Source organism: Triticum aestivum, chromosome 1D (assembly GCF_018294505.1).
Source record: "Triticum aestivum cultivar Chinese Spring chromosome 1D, IWGSC CS RefSeq v2.1, whole genome shotgun sequence".
In the NCBI taxonomy this organism is placed as follows: Eukaryota; Viridiplantae; Streptophyta; class Magnoliopsida; order Poales; family Poaceae; genus Triticum; species Triticum aestivum.
In genome coordinates this window covers 7,473,104-7,500,086 of record NC_057796.1, presented here as the reverse complement: position 1 = coordinate 7,500,086, position 26,983 = coordinate 7,473,104, and the positions used below count along the sequence as shown (strand labels likewise).

General features: G+C 47.3%; 1 protein-coding gene and 2 pseudogenes across 2 annotated transcripts; 2 read left to right on the top strand and 1 right to left on the bottom strand.

Moving 5' to 3' along the window:
* Positions 1 to 895: 895 nt before the first annotated feature.
* On the top strand, positions 896 to 5,244 carry LOC123179841 (disease resistance protein RPM1-like; annotated as a pseudogene).
* Positions 5,245 to 9,565: 4,321 nt separating this feature from the next.
* LOC123179840 (disease resistance protein RPM1) lies at positions 9,566 to 14,204 on the top strand. Of its 2 annotated transcripts, XM_044591731.1 has the most exons (3): positions 9,566 to 9,682; positions 10,132 to 13,229; positions 13,633 to 14,204. In XM_044591731.1, exon 2 carries the CDS (start codon positions 10,426 to 10,428, stop codon positions 13,210 to 13,212), a length of 2,787 nt encoding a protein of 928 aa, XP_044447666.1. In that variant the 5' UTR covers positions 9,566 to 9,682; positions 10,132 to 10,425; the 3' UTR covers positions 13,213 to 13,229; positions 13,633 to 14,204. The 2 variants fall into 2 exon arrangements, with proteins under 2 accessions (XP_044447666.1, XP_044447667.1); XM_044591732.1 differs by having other exon boundaries at positions 9,628 to 13,229; positions 13,579 to 14,204.
* Positions 14,205 to 17,547: 3,343 nt separating this feature from the next.
* On the bottom strand, positions 17,548 to 22,588 carry LOC123179839 (G-type lectin S-receptor-like serine/threonine-protein kinase SD2-5; annotated as a pseudogene).
* Positions 22,589 to 26,983: the final 4,395 nt, after the last annotated feature.

Here is a 26,983-nt window from a genome sequence, read left to right as displayed (position 1 = left end):
TTTTAAAAGGGTTCGCACCTTTTTATGAAATCAGCAACTTTTTTAAAAGTGTTCATATATTAAAAAATGTTGACCTATTTAGAAAGGATGTTCTTGTACTTTTAAGAAGTGTTCATGTCTTTCAAAACCTGTTCATATATTTGCAAAAAAGATTAAATTATATGTCAATAATGTTTAATATTTATTTAAACAAAAGAATATGGAACAGAAAAAAAATGAAGGTCTATATATAACAATAAAAACTAGATGATGACCTGCACGTTGCTGCGGTAATTTTGTTCAAAATGCATAAATGGTTTCTCGAGGAGATGTGGTAGGGTTTGTCGGCGCGATGACCGACCTGGTTAAATAACCAGGGTAGGCGGACCGAGGCCGCTTCAATGCGGGCGCATCGGCTGGAGTAGGCTTCTCGATCGACGCGTTCACATTGAAGTGGCTCCTGTCAGCCGTTCGGTCACATCGGTCCGATCGACACGAATGTAGGTAGGCGGCCGTCCTGTCACATTCATTCTAAGCGGGAGTGAATGTGCGACGAGGCTTCAGGAGCGGAACACGCGGCGACGATTTCAGATGGGGCCGCTCAGACGAGCACCTATGTGACAGAGGCCCGCAAACCTCCTACCGTTTTGCTTTTGGTTTATGGGGTTTTGGACATCCAAACCGGTCCATGGACGTCTGATGCATGATGTGGGATGGTAACAAGTGTCAGGACGCTGATCAAATTAAACGTCAATAACGGGCCCTCCTCTCTTTGAAACAACATGCGCTTGATAGAAATAATAATTCTGTTTTCTTTAAAGAAATTATTAAAATCTTGCAATAATTTTCATCTTTACAATTTTTTAGGGGCAAAATAGAAAATAACACCCTAAACGCTGCAGAACAGAATGGGGGAAGGCCGAAGAGGAGTATCCAAATCGAATCTGGCGCATCGCCCGGGAGCCTCCCCTTCTTCCTCGCTCGTGCCGCCGCGCTTGTTGATGAGGAGAAATTCATGATGCTGCTCTACTTGTTTCGATGCTCATGCTATTGTCCCTGATGCTCTCGTTCGTCTCTACTGATTTTGCAGGTTCTTCTTCATCACATTCACAGCCAAATGAGCCGTCGACAGATGCGGAGAGAGGCAGAGAGAGGTTTGGTGGCTATATGGAATCAATCAGATCAAATTTAGGCGTATGACATCTGCTGACTGAGTTGGACTGCACAAAGAAATAAGGGGGGCGATCTGTGGATGTTGGTGCTCGAATGAGTATTCAGTGAGAGTGAGATTTGGTCACCTCTCAGCAACCATCATCTGGAAAAATAGATAACCTACCATGGCGGAGGCCGTTGTCGGCCCGCTGGTGGTCACGCTGGGGGGTGCGCTGGCAAAAGAGGCGGCGGTCTTTGGTGGGGCACTGCTCGGCAAGGAAGCCGCCGCCCTCAGGGGCCTCTTCGGCAAGATCCGCGACTCCAAGGCTGAGCTTGAGAGCATGCAGGCCTACCTGCAGGAGGCAGAGCGGTTCAAGGATACCAACAAGACCACAGCCATCTTCGTCGGTGAGATCAGGGGCTTCGCCTTCCAGATCGAGGATGTCGTTGACGAGTTCACCTACAAGCTGGAGGATTGCAAGCACGGAGGATTCGCTGCCAAGATGAAGAAGAAGCTCAAGCATATCAAAACCTGGCGCCGCCTGGCAGCCAAGCTCCAAGAAATCGATGTCAAGCTGAAAGATGCCAAGAGGAGGAAGCAGGATTACGCAGCCGTTGCGGGAATCGGCGGATCTGCTTCTGCTGCCAGATCGACAAGTCGAGGTCAAGCCCTGCACTTCACCAGGGATGAGGACCTTGTGGGAATCGAGGAGAACAAAGAGAAGTTGATACGGTGGCTGACGGGCAGTGGCGGTGGTGATTATCTGGAGCAGAGCAACAGCAAAGTCACCACGGTGTGGGGGATGCCTGGTGTTGGTAAAACCACTCTGGTTGCTCATGTGTACAACACGGTGAAATTGGATTTTGACGCCGTGGCGTGGGTAACAGTGTCAGAGAGTTACAATCTCGAAGATCTGCTGAAGAAGATAGCCGCCGAGTTCGGCATCGCAGGAAATATTGCCAATGTTGAGATGAGGCGCCTAGCAGAGTCCATCAACAACAATCTTCAAGGTAAAAAGTACATCTTGGTCCTGGATGATGTTTGGACTCCGCTTGTGTGGTCGGAGATAAGGAATGCCTTCCCTACTTCTAACTGTACCGGCCGATTCATTATCACATCAAGAAAGCATGAAGTGTCATTGTTGGCAACTAGGTAGTCTGCAATCCACTTGGAACCGCTGCAAGAACACCACTCATGGCTGTTATTCTGCAAAGGAGCCTTTTGGAATGCTGATGACAAAGAGTGCCCATTGGAGCTGCAGGAATTGGCTCAAAAGTTCATAGCAAAGTGTCAAGGCTTGCCTATTGCTGTTGCATGCATTGGCCGCCTGCTCTCGTGCAAACCACCAACTTCCGCTCAATGGGAGGATGTGTACAGGAATTTGGATTTGCAGTTGGCGAAAGATCTGATCCCAGATGTTCATATGATCCTAAAGGTCAGCATGGAAGACCTTTCGTATGATTTGAAGAATTGTTTCTTACACTGTGCATTATCCCAAGAAGATTATGTTGTAAAGAGGAAAAGGACAGTGAGGCAATGGATTGCAGCAGGGTTTATCAGGGAAAAGGAAGAGAACAGAACATTGGAGGAAGTGGCAGAAGGATACTTGGCCGAGCTTGTGAACCGAAGCCTACTGCAGGTAGTGAAGAGGAATCATTTCGGACGACTGAAACATTGTCGGATGCATGATGTCATACGCCTTCTTGCCCTCAACAAAGCCAAGGAGGAATGCTTTGGTAAAGTTTATGATGGCTCTGCTGCTACTGGGGCATTCTCTGTTGAGGGTGCACGTCGTATATCGGTACAGGGGGGAAACGTTGAACAATTGAGCCGGTCTGGTGCAACACAGCTCCGTGCACTCCTCGTATTTGAGAGGTGTATCGATATTGATTTGCTGAAGCCTATCCTAACATCTTCGAATCTGCTGTCTATGTTGGATCTGCAAGGTACTCGTATTAAAATGCTGCCCGATGAGGTATTCAACTTGTTTAATCTGCGTTATTTGGGTCTTCGAGGTACGGAGATCGAAAGCCTGCCTGAAGCAGTGGGGAGGTTACAAAACTTGGAAGTCTTGGATGCTTGGGACTCTAAGCTGACATATTTGCCAAAAAATGTTGTAAAACCTCAGAAGTTGAGATACCTGTACATATATGTCCATGGTGCATTCGAAATTGGAGTCAAGGTCCCTAATGACATACAACATTTGGTAGGACTGCGGGCTCTTCAGTGTGTCAAAGCCACTCCGAAGTTTCTCCGTGAAGTTGCAGCTCTGACAGAGCTAAGGTCATTCAGTGCCTACCTCGTGAGAACAGAACACTCTGCTGACTTGAGCAACGCTATCATCAAAATGAGCCATCTTGTTCATCTCGTACTTGTCACTGATGCTGACGATGAGGTGCTGCAGCTGGAAGGGCTATATTTACCTCCAACCCTTTCTTGGCTTGGTTTAGCAGGGCAGCTAGAAAAAACATGGATGCATCAGCATTTCTCTTTTTGGTCACACCTTAATAGCCTTACTCGGTTGGAGCTATCATTCTCCAGTATTGATGAGCAAAACTTTTCCTGTCTGTTTGTGTTACATGGTCTGCTCTTTCTTGTGCTACTGAAGGCCTTTGAAGGGAAGCGCTTGGATTTTTACGCAGGGTCATTTCCGAAACTTAAGCATCTATGGGTATGGGGCGCGACACACCTCAACCAAGTGGGAATAGAGGAGGGTGCGATGCAAAACCTCGTCGAGCTATTCTTCATAGACTGTCCCGAGCTAAAGATTCTTCCTGATGGTATCAAACACCTTGCAGCCCTTGAGAAATTACTTCTGAAAGACACGTCAGAAGAGCTGGTAGAGAAGCTTCGCAGAAGAGAGATTCAGATGAATGCAGCAAAGATTTAATGAAGATCAGCCACATAAGGAATGTTACAGTTGAACTAACGCAGAAAGGACTTTCGGAAAGGATTAGGTGATACATCGTCACTGCTACAAGGTGTTTGAATGTTTCCTCTACTCTTTTGTGCATGTACACAGTATTTTTTTCCGAACCTTATCATATATTAGCAGAATTAAACAACTAGTAGCTCCTAGAAGTGCGAATTTGTTACGAGCTTGTGAACTAAATCTAGCATGATCTTTCTTCATGTTGGTGTGTATCGTCGCCTGACTCCGTAGGACAGAACTGGTAGGGTCGATCATAGAAACACAAGTAACTGATCATGCAGGATGTTCCTTAGTTTAAAGTTTGTCGAAGTAAAAGGATGCGTCTTTGTTAACTCAATCTTTCATAGTACTTGACTAGTTATCCTAAATTAGGCAGCTTTTGAAAAGAAACAGATTCATTCACTTATTTTAATTATGAACAGAAAGAGATTCCTTCACTCCCTTGACTGACTGATTGAATTTGCAATCGTTAGCAGATTCTCAACTGTCAGGCAAGCTCAGTTGTCTCCTTGTTACCACGAGTTTTTCCCTGCCTTGGATCGAAAATGGCATGTAAGAAGGTCAGCTGTACAGTCGAATTCTTGAAGGCAGATGCATATCTGGGTGACTGCAATGATTTATCATCTGCAAACAATAAAAAGAACCGTGAGTCGGCGGACTTGGCAGTGTGCAGTCCATTATGCTCAAGGGGAGAACATGACGTCTTCTTCCATATTCTGCTCTGAAATGAATATTCTGCTCATCAGTTAGTGGCAGTTTCTGTTGCCACAAGCTTCTTCCTTGGGCACAAGCTTCAGCGTGTCTGCATCTAAGCACGAATGCAATGCATGCCTGTACCTGATGCTGATCCATCTTTCAGGCTCTTCAGCTTGTGACTGCTGATGGCACTTGTAATGCACTTATGTAAGCATGGTGAACTTCAGGGGTAATCAGTACTTCGCAATCTACAAGTATCTATCTACTCCTCACTACACAGCAGGCATGGTGAACTTCCTTCATGGCCATGTGCTGCTGGGAACTCAATCTGGAATTATGCTGCTGTAAACTAAAGAGTGCATTCGATGAATTTGTGACGAATTGATATATACATTTTGTCACATAAGAATCGGAATGTAAGTTAGCTTCTTACTTAGTATTTGAAGCTACTTTGTTTGTTTCTCTAGCAACAAGTGCACAACAAGGACGCAGTTTGTACAAAACATTTAACACCTGATGGATATACATACATGTAAACATACTGTCTACTACAACAAGTTTTGCCCGACTCCGGCGAGGAAGGGGCAATGACGACGGCACGCGGCTCGCTTCAGTGCTTGTAGTCGTCGTTAGGTGGTCTACGGATCTGGATGTAATTTTGTTATGTCTAGTGTTCGTTGTACTACCATGATTAAAGATGAATAGATCAGAAGTTTTCTTGCAGAGAAAAAACATGATCACACACTGTATATCTCACGCGTTGTCTTCCTTCGACACCGCACTCAATTCCTCGCCCGACACCGCACCACCGTCAGCTCGGAAGTGAAATGGCTAAGTCCTCAACATGGTTGGGCCCTTAGAGCATCTCCAGCAGCCGCACTATATAAGCGCCGCGTTGAAAAATCCGAGTTTTTTGCATGCGCCCGATCGCTCCGGGCGCTCCAGCGGAGGCGCAAAAACCATGCGCGCGCGGCATATCTAGTTCAGCGCGCGGGACGAAACGCCATCACGCGCCGCTTATTTGCTGCGCCCGCTCCCGCGCGCTGGACTCTCGAGCGCTCGCTCGCAACTCCACCACCCCATCCAGCCACGGCGCCGCCGCCGCCCGCGCCACCCGGTGACCGTTCCGGCGCTTCCCCGGCCTATCCCCGCGCCACAGCGCCTTCCTCCGTCCCCCTCTAGTCACCGCTGCCCCACGCGCGCGGCAGTCCTCCGACGAACAGCGCTCGGGCGCTCGCTGCCGCTCGGCGCCCGCAAGGTGTTCGACAAAACGTCCACAACGTATGTATTGCTCAAACTTCATGAATTTGGTGCACGTTGATCGTAGTTTTTATAGTCTAGTATTGAACATTGTAGATGAGTTCGTCGTATGATTCTTCCGAAGAAGAATTTAATATGAAAGAGGAGGAGGATCTTGCAATGATCCTAGCTATGCACATCAACAAAAAACCAAAGCACGGTGGTTCGGTTATGGGTCGGCAGAAAATTTGAAGGGATAGAATCGATGCCCATTACAGATTGATGAGGCATTATTTCGTGAAGAATCCCACATACCCGGAGTCGTACTTTCGTCGCCGGTTTAGAATGAGCACCGAGTTGTTCAAGCGCATTGCAGAGAAACTAACGAGCCATGACCGGTTTTTCAGTAAAGGAGGAATGCCACCAGAGAGCTCGGGCATATCACCTTTCAGAAGGTGACAGCCGCTTTGAGTATGTTGGCATATGGTATCCCGTCTGATCTAGTTGATGATCACTTGGCTATGGGTGAGAGCCAAGTCATCATGTGTGTCAAGCGCTTCGCAGTCGGAATTGTCCAAGTGTTCGTCCAGGAGTATTTAAGATCTCCCAATGCTGAAGACGCCGCAAGGCTATTGGAGATGAACAAAGCTCGTGGCTTCCCAGGTATGCTTGGCTCAATAGATTGCATGCATTGGAGTTGGAAGAATTGTCCAAAGGCATCGCATGGGCAATTCCACGGCCAAAAAAAGGGTTCCACTATAATCCTTGAAGCGGTGGCCGATCAAGAGACTTGGATTTGGCATGCTTTCTTTGGAATGCCTGGATCTTTGAATGACATCAACGTTATCAACCGGTCACCACTGATGAATAAGATTGCAAATGGTGATTTGCCACCAGTGCAGTTTGTAGCAAATGGCCGTACGTACAACTATGGCTACTATCTTACGGATGGCATCTACCCAAAGTGGCAAACATTTGTGAAGCCATTGAAAAAAACTGGAAGGTAAAAAAAAAATCTTGATTTCCACAATGCTCAGGCGGCGGCTAGAAAAGATGTGGAGAGAGCTTTTGGGATTTTGCAAGCCCAATTTGCTATTGTGAGAGGACCGGCTAGATTTTGGGATCAAAAGATGCTTTGGTACATCATGCACGCTTGTGTGATCATGCACAACATGATCATCGAGAATGAGCGTGGCCAAGATGTAGACTACTCTCTGTATGAGCTCTTGGGACATCCCGTGCGAGTGCGACGGAGGGCTGAAAGGATGGCCCGTTTTGTTGCCTCCTATCATGCCATTCGACGTCCCGCAGCGCATGATGATCTTCAGAAAGATCTCATTGAGGAGTGGTGGGCTTGGCATGGCCGACAATGAGCATCGTGATTTGTGCGTTTGATGTTGATTGTTGAACTATTTGTTATATTATTATTGAACTATTTGTTGTATTGAACGATAAACTATTTGTTTGTGAGTTGTAATAACAAAATTGAACTATTTTTGTTGATTTTTTTATTTGCGTTTGATCTTTTTGCTTGTGTTCTGAATACATATGTTGTTTGTGCGTGAGTCGCGCACGCTGTATTTTAGTGTGCTGCTGAAGCTACACGCGCGCTGTATTTTAGCGCGGCTGCTGGAGCCAGCGCTACCCGCCGCGCCAAACCAGGCGATGGGCGCACGTCAAAGTAGTTTTTAGCGCGCCGCGCGTTCGAAGGCTGTTGGAGATGCTCTTAATCGCAGAAAAATGGCCTCGAAGGCATCTACAGGCCATCAGTCCCATAGTCCGACAATGTGTGATGTGGCATAATCTGCAGGTACAGGCATGCATTATGCCAGGTGGGTCCCGCAGGACAGGGTGATGTGGCAAGTAAAAAAAGAGTCAATTGCATCTTGATACAATTTTGTTTCGCAAAAGGACCCCTGAAAAAAGCAATCAGATCCTCCAGGACCTTCATCTTCCACCAGTTCGGCGGTGGACGCTGGCGGCCACTCCCTCCCCGTGCGCGGCCGGCGCATCTGCTGCTTGCTCCGGCAGCAGGGCACAAAGGAGGTCTGGCGTGGTCGGTGACGGGCAGGACGACTCGATTCCTTGGCTGGCGAGGGTGAGGAAGTGGTCGGGTTTGCTGGGCGGACCGTCAACGGGAGCCAATGGCTCGATTCCAGATCGGATCCCGTCGGAACCAATACGGGTCCGAGGAGGCTGGGGAGCGGCTGTTTTGGGCGCGAAGGAGACTGGGTTGGCGGCGTCGCCTCCTTGATCCAATCATCGACGACGGTGACGAGCACGACTAGACTGCGCCGGTGGAGCCAGGGTGCACGGCGACGGCGGTGGGTGCATCTGCGGCAACGGATGGCTCCGGTTTCCGGCTGTCCCGGTGGCCACGGCCCGCACGCCGGCTGCGGAGGCCGCTGCTGTTGCTGCTAGCCCTCCGTTCCAAACTCGCGATTCCCTCCTCTTTTTTTATGTATTTGTCTATACTTATATATATTTCTTTAAACAAAAAATATATAGGAAAAGAAAAAGGAACAACAAGAAAAAGAAGGTCTATATATAACAATAAAAACTAGACGATGCCCTGCGCTTTGTTGCGGTAATTTTGTTTAAAATGCATAAATAGTTGCTAAAAATAACTACATCTAATGAAAAGAAAATATATGCTTGATAATGAACAAAAAAAAGTGTATAAAAATAAAGCTTTTGAATTATAAATAATGTGAAGGATGACTAACATGCATGTATGATGTGACGGCGTTACATGCATAGACTAATGCAAATATAATTGTAATTTACTGTGGACATCACGTTAGTCTGTGCATGAACCCGTTTTGTCCCATGTTCCGTTGTCGTAGTGCGGCGGACAATAGAGGGATATGCTCTTGGAGAGTAGTGAATTGGTTAGTATCTGACTTGCACTATCTGTAAACGTGCATGTGTCGATACAAAATCTAGTGAAACCAGATGATATTCATTATATTTATAACCAAAATGATGAAATTTAATAAAGTTCAACCAAACAAAAGGAAATTACCAAACCAAAACTAAACCAAGTGAGGTACCAGATGATTACCTCATAGGCAGGGATGGCGGCACCACCTCCTTGCCATGCCGTAAACGGCGCGACAGGTGACGTCAGCTCCTCCTTGATGCGGTGGTGACATCGGCTCTTTCTTGGCGCGACTCTGATTTCGATGCCGCGGTTGGGCAACACCGCCCCGCGATTGGAGGGTGCCGCTTGAGCTACCGCGCGTACTCGTCATCTATCCAGGCGACCTCGGTAAGGAGAGCACCACCTCCATCTTGACCGTCGGGGCGGTGGTCACGGATGGGCCTTGGGACCGTGGGCGGCAGTCCCATGATTCGAAGCTTTCCGTGGATCCTCCTGCCAATGTGGACTTGGCTATCGTGATAGTGTGCGGTAGAGAGGAGAGGAGAGGAGAGACGAGGAGGTTATGTGGTAGCGCGGCCGACTTGATTAAATAATCGGGGTAGGTGGACCGGCGCTGCTTCAATGCCCATTATTATTAAGATATTTCATTCTGTCCATAATTTTGATCTTTACATTTTTGTACGGGCAAAAGAAACCACAATTTAGGGGCAAAATAGAAAATAATACCCTCGACGCTGCAGAACTGGGGGAGGATGACCAATCTAATCTGGCGCGTCGTCTGGAAAGCTCTGCTGTACAGGTTGGTTCTCTTCTCCCCTTCTTCCTCGCTCGCTCGCGCCGCCGCGCCGTCCTGCTCTGCGTCGACGTCCCGGATCTGCGCTGCTCTGGCGTGGATGCGGACGGGGAGCGAGAGTGAGTGCTCGCGCGCGCCGCCGCTCCCTTGCTCTGCCTGCCCCGGTCTGGGAGAAGGGGAGGTTGCAAGCCCGGCGGCTCGCGAAAGACAAGCCCGGCCGCCGCCTTGGTCTGCCTGCCCTGGTCGTGTCAGATGCTCCGCTTGTGCTGTGTGAGGGGCGGGAGAGCAGAGTGTGTGGTTTCAGATCTGTCTGCTGCTGCTGCCGCTTGATGCCTCTGCTGACAGGATAAGGAGTGGGAGATAATGAGGAGAAATTGATGCTGCTGCTGCTCTACTTGTTTCGATGTTCATGTTATTGTCCCTGATGCTCTTGTTTGTTTCTACTGATTCTGCAGCTTCTTTCTTCATCACAGCCAAATGATTGAGCCATCCACCTATTTTGTGTTTGGGGAGAGACAGACATACAGAGGTTTGATGGCTATATGGAATCAATTTGATAAAAATGTAGGTGTGTGACATCTGCTAAATGGGTTGGCCTGCACAAAGAAATAAAGGTGTGTGACCTATTTTGTGTTTGACGGCTATCTCTGGATGTTGGTGCTCGAATGAGTATTCAGTGAGTGAGATTTGGTGACTTGGTTGGAGTTGCTCTCAGCAACCATCATTCCGATAATTAAACGTCAACTACCATGGCGGGGGCTGTTGTCGGGCAGCTGGTGGTCTCCCTTGGTGCGGCGCTGGCGAAAGAGACAGCTATCTTTGGCGGGGCACTGCTCGGCAAGGAAGCCGCCGCCCTCAGGGGCCTCTTCGGCAAGATCCGCGACTCCAAGGTGGAGCTGGAGAGCATGCAGGCCTACCTGCAGGAGGCGGAGCGGTTCAAGGACACCGACAAGACCACAGCCATTTTTGTCGGCGAGGTCAGGGGCTTCGCCTTCCAGATCGAGGATGTCGTTGACGAGTTCACCTACAAGCTGGAGGAGTGCAAGCACGGAGGGTTCGCTGGCAAGATGAAGAAGAGGCTCAAGCATATCAAAACCTGGCACCGCCTAGCAGCCAAGCTCCAAGAAATCAAAGCCCAGCTGAAAGATGCCAAGAGGAGGAAGCAGGATTACGCCGTCACTGGCAGATTTGCTTCTTCTGCCAGATCGATAAATCAAGGTCAAGCTCTTCACTTCACCAGGGATGAGGACCTTGTGGGGATAGAGGAGAACAGGGACAGGTTGATACGGTGGCTGACCATCGGCGGTTGTAGTGGTCATGGTCTAGCGCAGAGCAGCAGCAAGGTTACCTCGGTGTGGGGGATGCCTGGTGTTGGTAAAACCACTCTGGTTGCTCATGTGTACAACACTGTAAAAGTGGATTTCGACGCGGCGGCGTGGGTAACTGTGTCGGAGAGTTACCGTATCAAGGATCTGCTGAAGAAAATTGCCGCCCAGTTCGGCATCACAGTCGACGTCGCCGACATTGAGATGAGAGACCTAGCAGAGTCCATCCACAACTACCTTCAAGGTAAAAAGTTCATGGTCCTGGATGATGTTTGGGCTGCGCGTGTGTGGTCCGAGATAAGGAATGTCTTCCCAACGTCTAACTGTACCGGCCGATTTGTTATCACATCAAGAAAGCATGAAGTGTCACTGTTGGCAACTAGGGAGTCTGCAATTCACTTGGAACCGTTACAACCACATCACTCCTGGGTGTTGTTTTGCAAAGGGGCCTTTTGGAATGATAATGTCAATGAGTGCCCGTTGGAATTGCAAGAATTGGCTGGGAAGTTCATAACAAAGTGTCAAGGCTTGCCTATTGCTATTGCTTGCATTGGCCGCCTACTCTCCTGCAAATCCCCAACTTCTGCTGAATGGGAGGATGTGTACAGGGGTTTGGATTCACAATTGGCGAAAGATGTGATCCCCGATGCTCATATGATCCTAAAAGTCAGCTTGGAGGACCTTCCGTATGATTTGAAGAATTGTTTCCTACACTGTGCATTGTCTCCAGAAGATTATGTATTAAAGAGGAGGAAGACAATGAGGCTCTGGATCGCTGCGGGGTTTATCAGGGAAAAAGATGAGAGCAAAACATTGGAGGAAGTGGCAGAGGGATACTTGGCTGAGCTTGTGAACCGAAGCCTTTTACAGGTAGTAGAAAGGAATTATGCCGGACGACTGAAATACTGCAGGATGCATGATGTCATACGCCTTCTTGCCCTCAACAAAGCCAAGGAGGAATGCTTCGGTAAAGTTTATAATGGCTCTGCTACTGGGGCATTCTCTGTAGACGGTGCACGTCGCATATCGGTCCATGGGGGAAATCTTGAACAACTGAGCCGATCTGGCACAACACATCTCCGTGCACTCTATGTATTTGGGAGGTATATCGAGGTCGATTTGCTGAAGCCTATCCTAACATCTTCGAAACTGCTGACGATGTTGGATCTTCAAGGTACCTGTATCAAAATGCTGCCCAGTGAGGTATTCAACATGTTTAATCTGCGTTATTTGGGTCTTAGAGCTACTGGGATGGAAAGCCTGCCTGAAGCAGTAGTGAGGTTGCAAAACCTGGAAGTCTTGGATGCTTCCAAATCTAAGTTGACGTATTTGCCAAACAGTGTTGTAAAACTTAAGAAGCTGAGATACCTGTATGCATGGTCTGTTGTTACATCTGAGGAATTTGAAATTGGAAATCTAAGTGGAGTCAAGGTGCCCAATGGCATACAACAGTTGGCAGGACTGCAGGCTCTTCAGTCCGTCAAAGCTGCTCCAGAGTTTCTGCGTGAAGTTTCAGCTCTGACAGAGCTGAGAACATTTGGTGTCTGCAACGTGAGAAGTGAACAATCTGCTGATTTGAGCAATGCTATCACCAGAATGAGCCATCTTGTTCATCTCGAAATTGTTGCTGCAGCTGAGAATGAGGTATTGCAGTTTGAAGGTCTATATTTACCTCCAACCCTTTCTTCGTTTGGTTTAGCAGGGCAGCTAGAAAAAACATCGATACCTCAGCTTTTCTCTTCTTGGTCACACCTTAATAGCCTCACTCGATTGCACCTGGCATTCTCCAATATTGATGAGCAAACCTTTTCCTTTCTGCACATGTTACGTGGTCTACGCTTTCTTGAGGTAATGAAGGCTTTTGAAGGGAAGAGGTTGGAATTTTGCGCAGGGTCATTTCCTAAACTTCGATTTCTACACATATGGGGCGCAGCACAACTCAACCAAGTTAGAATAGAAGAGAGTGCGCTAAAAATCCTCGCTGAGCTATGGTTCACAGACTGCCCTGAGCTAAAGTTTCTTCCAGATGGCATCGAACACCTTTCAGCCCTTGAGAAATTAATTCTGAAAGACACGTCAGAAGTGCTGATAAAGAAGCTCCAGCAGAAGAGAGATTCAGATGAATGCAGCAAAGATGCAATGAAGATTAGCCACATAAGGAATGTTACAGTTGCACTGAGCCATAATGGATTTGAGGAAAGGATTAGGTGATCGTCAACATTCCCAAGGTCAGGGTTCACTGTTTTGTTTTCGTGCATATATATCATATGTTGGCAGAGTCAAATTAGCAATTGGTAGCTACTAATGACTGATGTGATTCTGTTACTGAATTTGCCTCCTCAAGCTACTTAATGTGATCCCCTTCTCCATGTTCATGTGTATCTTTTTCACCTAGGCTAGAATTATGCAACTATATAGCCTGTAACTGGTAGGACTGATCATGCTTAATATAAGTTCCAGTTCCTCCTATCAGCGTGCTATTCGGTTTAAAGTCTGGCAAAGAAAATGGATGTATGCTTACATACCTGTGCATGCACTCCCGTTTAAAAAGATCCATCCACTCTGTGATAATTACAGATTCTGTGCTGCAATGTCAAGCACAATTTGATCCCTCCTCTATTGGTCTGCCAGATTGCTCCGTATTAAGGCGCTGATGGGGCGAGCAGAATTCAAGCTGGGCAGGCCATGAGGTGTTGCACTTGTTGCTCAATGAAATTCTGGGCCATTCCTTCTTACTGTACTTGCTCTATATCAAAGACGACACAAGACAGATGGCTGCAAATATTCCTTCTTACCTGGGCGTTCTTGCCCTGCGATGTTGGTGTGATGTTCTTCCGCTCATCAGTTAGTGGTGGTTTCTGTTGCCTACCTATATCTACTTCCTTTGGCATGGTGAACTTTTGCTGCATGCAAATTATAAAGACCGTATTCAACTTTGTCAGTGTTGTGGTGGATCACATGTCCAGAGCAATTTTGTAAGTGAGCTGAATTTGTTGATTCAGTTTTATATACTGGCTCAGGAGTCTGAATATTTGAGTATTCGTGGGGCTTCTGAGGTTGTAATCAAACTGAGTTCATGGCAAGCAATTAGTGCTGTTGCTGTCCGAGTGTTGTCTATCCTAAATAAATATTTCTGATGTGGAAGCAGGCAACACGACTGAAGTGTTGTCAGTTGTTCCAGTGTCAGTATGTTTTCAGATGAACCAAGTGGATCATTACCTTCATTCTCCATGATGCATTTCACTGACTGAAGTTCAATTGAGGCGTTACATTTTCAGTTTGACTTCCATCATCACGATCGGTTGATTAAAGGCCGATCAAGTGAAGCATTACACTAGTTCAGAGCTGCCGATTGGGTTGGGACTGTTAATCCACTGATGAGGCGTTGCATTTTAATCTCTTATTGACACGAGTGCAGTGCCATCCTGAAGCCTTGGCTTTGATATGTAGTGTCATCGTTTCATCAAGAAAATACCACGTAAACATCTTCAACTCTACCAGCTCCAATGGCAAGGCCGCGTGTCCCTCCTGGTTTCCTATGGCAAGGCCAATTGTTTCTCAAAACGCATTTGTGGAGAAAAAGGTTCACATCTTGACATTGTTTCAGTTATATAGTTAGATGTCAGCAAATGCAGGCAATTATCGTCTAGAGTAAGTACCAACTCTGTAGTCTGTACCATTACCTGCTAACCTGTTTAATTAGAAAAAAAACTAGTTCACTGGTCTAAAAATTTTAGTTACACTGATCAAATAGTGTAGTGAAGTATGGGATGAAAAGTGTACTGAAGCTTGGCAGGTCCCATGATTGCTGTTGGTCTATGACTATGAGAATCTGGGAACAAGGCGGGAGACGAGATTGCAGAGGGAAAAGGCTGAACCTGAAAGACGATTGCGTCCCTTGCAGAGGAGAAAGGTCCACTGTTCGGCTCTGCCGGCCCAAGTCAGTCATTGTCGCGGCTAGCTGCCGGCCGAAGTATATATAATCTAGTACGGCAGACGTCCGAGTCAAGGGAAAATGTACTACCTTAGATCTCCCTAATTTTGTTTGAAAGGCCTCCAAGTGCTACTTAGAGCAGCATCAGGGATCGCTAATTAAGGTTGTACATCTTATTTGGATTCAAATTTGCTCCAGATGGCAAGGTCTTCAAATAGTCATTCTAGTCGTTCTTGTGACGTGATAATTTGAGTTAATAAAACACCCTTTATGGGGAAAAGGCCATTCTTCTCATCCTGTAATCAGTTGATGATGGTAAGCATTAGCATTCTTTATCCTTATCAAGACGAAGTGGCAAGGACTACCGATCAGCAGTTATTTAAGTAAATGTACGAGTTGCCATTTGGCGACCGTACACGGTTCTATTACCATTTGAGTATGCAGGTGTCTCCGTGATGAGGATTTCCGACCACAACGTTCCAGTTGCTCAATACCATATTATTCCACTTGCAACACAGCGCCTCTCTTCCACATTAGGCCGTGTGAGATGAGTATTCTGCTCATCAGTTAGTGGTAGTTCCTGTTGCCTGCATACTTCCTTCAGCATGGTCAACTTTGTTCTTGAGAGCATGGCCATGTGCTGTTGGAAACTCAATCTGGAAACGATGTAGCTGTAAATTACAAAGACTATTCAGTTTCATGATGAAACTGGGGAGCCAAGCTATATTCCTGTTATCGATTTGTTTTTGGTCTTATTTGTCACATCGGAAGCAGAGTTAATTGCCTTCAAGTGTTTGTTGATAGCATGAGTTGGACATTGATTGAAACAGTCGTTTTTATATACAGTATCATAGTTGAATATGAAACGTTTTTTCTAATACAGTATCATAGTTGAACCGCCTGCCATGATTGAAACAGTTTTTTATTTACAATATCGTATTTGAATATGTATTGATTGAGACAGTTTTTATATACTACAGTACTATTATATGCAGTTTTTTTATAGGTGAAGCTGTTTGTCACAAACTCTCTTCACCGTAACAGTGTACCACTGACCAAGTTTATGTTATGTTCTAAGATTATCATTCTCATGTTATGATATTATATTGAATGTTTTTTGATCTGTAGGTGGTTAGTTGCCCTGAAATGCCTAGCCTATTAACCTTCTTATTTGTTTAAACTTTGGATTGGTAAGTATAATTCCAGTTTTAAAATTTAACAGTGTGAAGAAGTATGTCATGAATTGCTTGCTGCTACTCATCTCTAATCATTCCATTGATTAGGTAAAAGTTCAGTTACAATCCTCCAAGGAAGCATGGGGTACAAAAAGAAGGAGCAAAATGAGTGAACATCCCAGGTTGTGGCAAGTACTGACATGAGTGAAGTGTTATCCAGAAGCAAGACAGTGTCGTTGAAGCCTCGGCCTTGGCATGCAGTGCCATCGATTTATCATGAAGGTACCACTTAAACATCTTCAGCGCTACCAGCTCCCAAGGCAAGGCCACCTGTCCCACCTGGTTTCTCAAACGCATTTGTGGAGATTTTTTTTTCAGTCTCAGTCGTCCAACGTTGCGCTTGAACCAAAGGTACATCTTGACATTGTTGTAGTTAGTTAGATTTCAGCAAATGCAGGCAATTATCATGTAACTAACTCCGTAGTTTGTACCATTAGCTGCTAAACAGTTTTATTAGGAAAAATACTACTTTACTTACTTCCATATTGTCTCTGATTGATGTTCGTTAGTCTAAAAAAGTGTAGTGAAGTATGGGATGAATTGCCGCTGACAGTTTTTACTCGCATCCAATGGATTCATCTCTTTTTATTCAATCTCTCATTTACATGTGCGCAACATATATAGCAAACTAATAGACTTATCCCTAAGCTTGTCCAACGGCCCAGCGCCTCCCTCCTTGTGGCGGCCCGTATAGTGCTGCCCCCAGCCCCACATGACAGAGACACTGTTTAACTGGGGTACCCAGTGAAGGCGGATATTCAACTTGTGTTTGCAGGAATATATGTAATGTTGCTTCTCTGACTTCAAAAAGGGACTTCTATTGTTATTTTTAACATACGGGACTGATAGTGACATGTTGATTTTACTAGCGACAACAACAACAACAAAGCCTTTAGTCCCAAACAAGTTGGGGTAGGCTGTTGATTTTACTAGCCCGATCAAGAAATTTACAGTTTAAAGTATCAGCTCAATTAGCATCATTAGCCCTATTGAAGATGGAAAACAATAGAAAATCACTATTTTTTTACCCTCATCTGAAGTTTGTCATCCTAATTTAGAGTTTCATCGAGACTCCTCCACCTTGTGCCATCTCCATACAATGCTTACCCCGTCAGGTTAAATTTCCTACTTCAGCATGTAGTTCACAGATATAATTTTGGGCTACCAGAAGAGGTCGACTCGTACTCTGCAGATGAAAAGGTACGTGGTATACAGACTCACTGAACAAACAATGAAACATATATATTGGCCTGTAAATTTTCTTTTCAAGCTATTCAAAACATACTTCCAATGTACAGATAAGATAATATTTGAAAACAGTTACAAAAACCAAGTGTGTAATTAAGTTGGATGTCTTCTTCTCATTGGCCACTCATTTCACCTTGGTCCAGATAAAACTGATGCTTGAGGTTGAACTGAATATGCGGTCGGATTATCTTCCAGGGGCAAGACTGTATTTGTATTGAGAAATCTGTGAAGAATAGTGGTTTCTATGCTCATCCCACCCTCTAATACCTTTATCACCGTTGACATGGAAGGCCTTTGACCACCATCATTTAGCAGGCACCACATTCCAAGCTTCATCATTTCAATCACTTGCTCCTGGTGTGAGAGCATGTCTTGACTATGTTTGTCAATCAGATCACTCAATTGATTATCTCGAGCCTTTCCTCTGAACAAATTGATGAGGTGAGAACTCTCCTCAGGCAAAGAATTATCAATATTTTTTCTCCCACTTATTAGCTCCATGACAACTACACCAAAGCTGTAGACATCAACCTTTTCAGTAATTTGTGAGGTTAACCATTCAGGTGCCATATACCCAGGCGTGCCTCTCATCATCGTCATTACCTTGCTTTGATCCCTGTCTATTAGCTTAGATAGTCCAAAATCAGCCACTTTAGCATTGAAGTTCTCATCTAGGAGAATATTTTGTGGTTTGATGTCCAAATGAGCTATCTTTCTCCTGCACCCCTCATGAAGATAGCACATGCCTTTGGCAATATCCAGAATGATTCTACACCGCGTGCACCAATCGAGTGGTGCGTTGTTGTGGCGGTAATGAATCCACCTATCAAGTGACCCTCTAGGCATATATTCGTATACTAGAAGCCTCTGAGATTTCTCTGCACAAAAACCAATCAGCCTGACAAGATTGATGTGTTCGATGCTTCCAATAGTCTCCACCTCTGCCAAGAATTCTTTCATTCCTTGTCTAGCACCTTCCAAACGTTTCACGGCAACTCTCTCTTCACCTAATTTCCCTTCATAAACAGATCCAAATCCACCTTCTCCAAGCTTTTTATTGAACCCTTCAGTGCATTCTCTCAACTTCTGAAAAGGAAACCTGGTTGGCATTCTAGCAAATTGACCAAAATTTAATTCTTCATCTTTCTTAGCATACGCTCTCCTCCTCTCTAGATAAAGTGTGACAGCAATAGCAAGTAATACAATAATAATAATAGTGCCTAAAATGACCTTGCTGTTGTTCGCCGAAGGAGCAGAAGCAGCAGCTGAGTTGGAAGGGCTAAGCTGCACCTTGATGAAAACAGAGTTATTGTAACCAACGGGTTCAAGTTTTATTGATTGCATGGAGAAGACCTTGGTCACTGACCAGCAATAACCTTTGTTTTCAGTCTGGTGATTGTACTGTCTGAAGCTGACGGCCCTGCAGGAGCAGTTTTTCAAGCAGGCTTGTTTACAATCATCTTGGTTGGTTACATTCACAATGGGGTCGCTCAAATCGAAGTAAGAAACTTCGTTGAGGGTTAAGATCTGATGGCGTTGCATTTGTTAACAAGAGATTGGGCACACGGTTGGGAAAGCACACTCACCATTGTCTGGCTGCATTACATCATACACATCATGCCACATGTCTTCTGCAATATGCCATTCATACATCCTCAGGTGGCCATCAGACATTAGTCTCATGTGCTGGCCGGTGTTGGGTGTTGGCAATGAGATGCTATTCGAATCTGGATTTTTTGGTTCGAGAAAGATGCTGAGGCTGCCATTCATGAATGTAACCTTTGTTGTATAATTTCCTGTCTTTTCTTCGTTTGATCTCATCGCATAGTACAGCTGTGGTGGTGCGGATGCAATGCAAGCATATAAACCATCGGGGTGTACAGTGACATACAGTTGAGTCTCAGTCCAATTTGTATCAGAGGTACTTGCTGTGAGCCTCATGCCATCTACAAGTGACTGTCCAGGGACCAATGCATCGGTAGGATGATCAAATGACTGCCATATAGTTGCCTTCATCAGATCAAATAGCACCAGATTGCCGATGTTGGTGATCACCATGCCAGCTACCATCCTCCCTGAGCTACCGGTCGACCAGACCAGGCTACCATCAGCATCACAAAGGACCAATTCTCCATCTAAAGTTAGCTCAACGGTGGCATTCTCCCTAAGAGGATGAGCCCGGTTGGCAGACCAGACCACCTGTGGATTCCCTTCAACGATATTGTTGCTAGCGTCAGTTTGGACAATGAACACGCCAAAGTAGAACATGTCGCAAGGTGGGGCACAGAAGAACCCTGTGGCAAAGGAGGTACTTTGCGAACAGAGGAGAATGGGGCGCAAGACAAAACCTCCGACATAGCGAACATTGTGTAGGAGGGAGGCGTCGCTGTTGACCCACTGTGTTGAGAGGTTGGCTGTCGGATAGTCCAAGCCCTGTGCCACGGAGAGAAATGGCGCCGTGTTTGACACGAAAAAGGAAAGAACTCGCTCATACAAAAAGATTGAGGTTTCGTATAAGCGTCTCCCTTGACCCTGGGTACAATGTGTTGCGGGCGTGCCAGTGTACAAAGTACGCAAATACAAGAAGAGGAAAAGAAAATGTGTGGGGCCTGCTGGCGCGGCCAAAGTGATCGAACGATCATGGTCTCCTGGTTCCCGCGGGCCTCGGAAAGCCCCCGGTTAATTACTCCCGCGGATAGTACCGCGGGACACCTCCAATTAAGCTGCACAGTCGTCGTCTTCGGTCTTCGCTTCGCGTTCCTCATGCATGGTGGTGCTGTGTGTATGGCGGCGGCAGAGTCCATGTACTGAGTGGTACACGCGCCGTCGAAAACGTGGCCTTTGCTCCGGCCACGCCCGCCTACGCCGTCTTGCCTCGTCGGCCCTGTGCAGCGTCGATGTGGTTGTTGAAGTAGCATGCATGTTTTGGGCTTGGCTTGGACGTCGTCGATGACATTGTAGATTCGCCGGGAGTGTGAGGGGTATGCCCCACAGGAGTAGATGTCGAAAGGAGAAGAAAGAATGGATGGACATGCGGCACATGGAGTGCACACATCCATCGATGACCGCATACACCGCCGCCCATGGCGGAGGAAGTCACCACCTTGCACCGCTCGGCACGGCCGGCGATGGCACAAGAGCCGCACGACAATGCACATGCCGCCGACACGGAGAGCCGGACCGGGAGCTGCTAGACATGAGCGGACCCCGACACGTGTGACACGTGTTCGTGCCGATGAAGAGGGAGGCCGCGAGATGCACCTAAGCGTGTCTCGGCCCAAACCGGATGATGTCTCCGCCGCCATAGTCACGAAGAGTCATCATGACTCGTCGAGAGCCGTGCCGCCTCCATGGTTACGACGAGTCGTCGTGACTCGTCGAGCGCCGCGCCGCCGCCGACGCGTCGTCACCGAGTCCCGGCCAGCCCATGGCGCCTTCATGGACCGGCGAGGTGGCGGCGAGGAAGACCTCCATGTGATGGAGCCTTGCCCAAGCACCGCCGGTGGTGTAGGTAGAACGGGTGGCGCACTAGATTGAGCCAAGTCGGATGACGAATGTCGCCGAGTCCCGGCAAGCCCATGACGCCTCTATGGACCTGGCGAGACGGGGGCGGGTAAGGTCTCGCGATGTGGCGGTGCCTCGCCTTGGCGCCGCCGATGGTGTAAGTAGAAGGGGGCACACTAGAGTGCGCCGAGTCGAACGATGTGTGCTGCCGAGTCCCGGCACAATGGCGTTGCCGGCGGACTCGGCGATGGAGGGTGCGCCGGAGGCCACGCATGGTCGGCGGCCCCGGGACGTTGTCGTCATGTGCGGAGAGTGCACCGAGTCAAACGATGTGTGTCGACGAGTCCCGACCAGTCTATGGTGCCTCCATGGACCGGTGAGACGGGGACGAGTAAGGCCTCGCGATGCGGTGGTGCCTCGCCCAGGCGCCGCCGATGGTGTAAGTAGAACGGGGCGCATTAGAGTGCACCGAGTCGAACGATCTGTGCCGCCGAGTCCCGGCATGATGGTGTTGCCAGTAGACTCGGCGACGGAAGGTGCGCCGGAGACCGCGTATGGTCGACAGCCCCGGTACGTCGTCGTCATGTGCGGAGAGTGTGCCGAGGGAGCCCAGCCCCGGCACGTCACCGTCGTGAGTGGCGGGCGCGCCGTAGGCCGCGCAAACACGGCGGTCCCGGCTCGTCGTCGCCAGCGGAGAGTGCACCGAAGGCGCACAGCCCCGGCACGTCGTCGTCGTGAGCGGCGGGCACGCCGGAGGCCGCGCAAACACGCGGTCCCGGCTCGTCGTCGCCAGTGAAGAGTCTGGCATGATGGTGTTGTCGACGGACTGAGCGGCGCGGGGTGCACCGGGGACCGTGCGTGGACGGTGGCCCCGATACGTCGTCGTCCTGCGTGAAGGGTGCGCCGGAGGTCGCGCATGGGCGGCGCCCCGGCACGTCGTCGCCGTCTTCACAGCAGTCGTTGGTGAAGGATGCGCCAAGGCCACACCCGAGCAGCAGCCTCGGCACATCGTTGTCGTCAGCGGTGAGAGGTGCAGCTAGCCGCCGGCCTCCTCTCCGACCGTGTGGGCACAGCTCCGGTGCATCAAGATGTGCGGAGAGAGAAGGGATGAAAGAGATTAGTACTGGATCTCACCTTGGGAGAAGATGATCGGCATAGTAGTCGTCGGGTGTTTGACGCACAGCTCGTCGTTGTGCTGCGCGCCGACTCGCCTTCCCTTCCCGGCCGCCTGCACGAGAAGGAAGACGAGCGCACGTCTGGCCGTCTCTCCCGATCAGATGCGATCTGAACGAGCTCCCGCCGCCTTCCGCGTACTCAGGCTCCTGCTGAGCGCCTGCCTGAGTTGTGACGAGAGATGGCTGGCGGATGGATGTTTGCGTGATGCCTGGAGGTGTGTGCGCCGTGGATGGCCAGCTTGTGAGTTGTGTGCGTGCCCTCCTTCCTCCTGGGATGGATGGACGGGGTACTCCCTCTGTTCCATAATATAGTGCCTATAGATTTTTACAAAAGTCAAACATTACAAACTTTCATCATATAAAGAAAAGTAGGTACATCTAGAATACCGAATGCACATCATTGGATACATCATGAGTTATATTTTCAGAATGTACATGTTTAGTATTGTAGATGTAGACTGTTTTTTCTATATACTTAATCAAAGTTGGCAAAGTTTGACTTCCTCAAAAATCTATAGGCACTACATTGTGGAATGGAGGGAGTAGTATTTATAGGGAGTTGCAGAAGGGTAGGGCGCCGCCCCGGCCGCCGTCACGGTTCCGATATTTCTGGACGAGATATGGATTGTTAGCGTATACCCTGTGCGTACGGGTTGCAGACTCCTCGCCGTGCATACCCTGTGTGAGATGATGCCACGTGGTCTACCTTGCCATCCGACGATTCGCTGCTCATCCGCTCGCTTCGTTGGTTCTCTCGGCTCAAGCGCCCCTGCGTTCGGCTCCAAAACTGCCCCGCAGCCTCTAAAGCTTCGGCTCGGCTGGACTGAGCGCACGATCTACCGGCCGATCTGGACTGGAATCAGCTCAGGTGCCGCCGCATCCCTTGTCGCAGTTGCCGCCGTTGCTGCCGTAGTTGTCTCTGTCGTTCGCCACCGGCCGATCTTCTGCTTCCGCCGTTATCTCCTTAGTCCCCCTCTTGCCCCTTGTCCGGCACGGCATAGCAGGAGTTCGGCCGCCAGCCAGACGACGCAGGTACGTCTTCAATTCCCTTTTTCTTCTGCTAGCAGCTGCTCCCCTTTTCTCATGTTCATTGTTTTTTGTTTCTAGTGTCAATCTATTTCGTTCTAGTGGAAGTGGTGACCAAGCTGTCAGGAATCGTAGGTGTTCAGGTTTATGTTCAGTATCTAAGCTGAACATAAGCTGATGTTCACTACCTAAGCTATTCGTTATGTTCAGTACCTACGCTGAACCTAATTGTAGGTGTCAGGAAGTGGTGACCAAACCTTTGATTAATCACTGTTCAGTATGTTCAGTACCTAAGCTATCAGGAATCGTGGTGTCAGCAGAACAACCTTGATGATGCAAATAATGGCAACACAAAGGATTGTCTCACCCTCGACCAAGTCTCCTCCATGTTTTTTACTTGTCAAGTTGCGATGTCATGGATACCACATGCATACTTCACTGTCTAACTGAACAAACTTGATAATTCATTCTTTGCAGAAGAATTCGGAACTACTTTAGCATTGAAGAAAAGGAGGCTGAGAGGAAACCATTGGAGAAGATGGCATAAGAGATCACTTAGGATATATACAAGTAGCCAGAAGGTGCAATTAATGTTGATCAAGTGGAAAAATATGCAACTAGCTAAAGGTTTAGCTATAAGACTTGCTCTGAACTTTGCAACACAAGCATGTTTTCAGAAAATGGAAATACCATCAGATTGCTTGTCGTCGATCAACAAGATGAAGAGCGCAAAGCAAGACAGATTCCATACTAGCATCATTATTGATGATATCATATGTAAAACCCTGAAATTTGTCGTGTAGCTTTCGTCATGTAGATATGTCTTGCAAGGAAGCATCTCATGTTCTGGCAAAATCAGCCAAACATGATATAGGTTCCTGCTGGTATAGTAAGTACCCTGAGATTGTAAGGACCAAATGATGTAAATAATAGCTAGTGGAATGTCTCTTGATTTCGTGCAAAAAGAAAAATCTGCATGTGCTATTTGGATGTCTTCATAAATCTGTAGTTAAAAATTATAATTGTTTCTCTACTTTCTCTCATTTGCTATTCAACCACAGCGAAGATGCTATCTTTTTTTGTCTAGGCCTAAACTTCAGTTGAAGTCAGGCCTGAATGCGTCATCTTGCTGGCCTCCTTCTCCTGTCATGGTGGCCGTGTCCTCCTCCTGACATGACTTGGGCAGATCCATAGTACATGCCGTGGCGTGACATCATAGACGTCGAAAGATACAAGGTTGAGGAGCAATTGTTCTCATCAACGAGGTTTATCGTTTATGTGCTGCAAGCCAGAAGAAGAACCACCATGGTCGTCCTTGGAGGCGACGGTGTCAGATTCCGGCATGGCCACTCCCAACCTTCTCCACGCTGAGATGCCGATCAGACTGTTGCAGCACGACCCGTGGCGGCCGCGGCTGTTGCTCCGGCCCGATCCAGTTATGGGAGGGAGAAGAAAATTCATGATCTAATCGCCGCTGCACCGAAAAAGCAAAAGCTACCCGTATCTGTCGGAATCAATCGCTGCGAAATTGACGGAAGCCGGGATCGCACGTAGATGGGCAATTTTGGAGCCGAACGTAGGGGCGCTTGAGCCGAGAGAACCAACGAAGCGAGCGGGTGAGCAGCGAATCGTCGGATGGCGAGGTGGACCACGTGGCATCATCTCACACAGGGTACGCACGGCGAGGAGTCTGCAACCCGTACGCACAGAATTTTTTTCCTGTTGTTTCAGCCCCTCGTCCAAGTAGAGAAGCCGTTTAAATCTTTATCTCCTGTGGAGTCTTTAGCCGATACAAAAATTCTTGACCGAGGCCTTTTTGAGTTCCCACATGGATGGGCTAGCCGGCTGGCCTGTTATCTATACGTACGTACACACGCCACACTTGCCGGCCGGCCCGGGTATTTTGTTACGTACACATACGCTAACACTCAGAGCGAATACATGCATTCCAGCTCTGTACGACCCGGCAGGTACACATACGCATGTTGCCCGCCCCAATCAAATGTACGTATGTGTTAGTACGTAGCTCTCCTTGGTATATCTGCATGTGCATTGGTCATGCATGGGCCATGCAAGCACATGCACTAAGGGCATGCACGTAAGTAAACATCTAAACACACACACGAGGAGCTTGTGCACTTCGAAAATTCATTCATTTTCCCAGAATAATTTCATTTGCTAAATCACGTACAAAAGTACGTCAAACACGCCACAGTTGCAAATAGGAGGAAGAAGAGATTGGCAGGGCGACCCATGGTGCTTGAAGTTTTGCGGAAGTACAGAACTGCTTGCATGAGAAGCCAATAAGAAACTGAAGAGATGATAGGATGAGCTTGCAGAGGGGAAAGAAGAAGATATGATACCAGTCAATGGAGCTTGATATCTGAACGACGATCTTGAGGGCGCGGTGGTACTTGGACTCCTTAGTGCTCAACTGATCGATTATCGTCCCCCTCTTACAGTTTATAGTATTCAGGACCATAAATTAGACACACCTATCTAGGCGGTCCCACTAGTTCCAAAAGGCCACAAATATCCTCATCGTAGTGGATCACCCACTACTCTTCTTTATTCAAAACAGAACTAGGCGTGGATGTTAACATAAATATTTTCATAAGAATCTTTGATAGTACCAAGGAAGATGCTGCATACGATGTCTTTGATTTGCACTAAATAATGGCAAGTACGATGTTCTTTAGATCAAGTTATGGTTATCAACTTTTCATCCAAGAAAACAACGTTGTCTTTTCATGTACTTCCTCTGTATACTAATATAAGAGCGTTTAGATCACTAAAATAGTGATCTAAATGCTCTAATATTAGTTTACGGTGGGAGTAATAAATAATATTTGCCCCCGACACAAAAAGTTATAATATCAACGGCCTCCTGTTAGAACTAAATTGATGGACGAGTTTCCATTTGGGCGTACTGCCTGCTGCTGATCTTGTTGGGCTGCTGTGGCTGCCCAATATTTTCTATTGTAAATGGTGCTGCTGGAAGTGCCGTTCTTTCTGCACTTACCACAGACTCGCCTTGGAGCTGCAATGCAGGCGCATCAAAATTTCTTTCTACCAGGCACCTTAGTATGCAAGTTCAAGTTCCACTGGGTCCATATATATATAAATCTTCTTGAGAATTGTGGGGGTCAGAAATTGCATTTCGGCATGGATCTTTTTTAAGAGAGGGTTGGCATGGATCTTTTACTTGTTGAGGAAGGTGTGTAAAAAGAAAGAGAAGCCATTTTTTATGTTAGATATGCAAATTTTAAGTTCAATTTTCATCCACTGGCTTACTAGAATTATCTAGAAGAACTGAGGTGTGGAATCAGATAATTAGGCAATCCTAGTTCAATGGTATCCACTGTTTTACTTTTCGTGCTGAATTCAGTGTGGTATTCATGGCTGATAGATCATATTGTTGTAATGCAGAAGTACATAGTTTGTCAGAAGTAGAATATTGTGTTGCGAAATAACTTGACATTGTTTATTGGTGCAAACTGAAGATACTAATGCTTACCATTGTTTACAGGTGGAAACACGACAGTTGGCGAAAACGGCAAATAAGGTCTTTGGGCGGAAACACGGCTGGACCCCTGTGATCAGGAAGCTGGCCATGTAGTTTTGTGGGTCGGTAGAGAACTCGAGCCTCGCCTGCTGTGGTCCAAATTCTGTTGCCGTTTCTAATTTAGCTGAATGCGACAATCCTCCCCCTCCACTCTAAGGCTTAACTATGCAAACTTGAATGAACAGATATAATATATTCCTAGCCTGTGTAGTTTATCTGAAAATAACAATTGTTCTCGTACATTTTCCCCAGATGATTATGGCAGTTTTTTCATACATATACCACCAACAGTTCA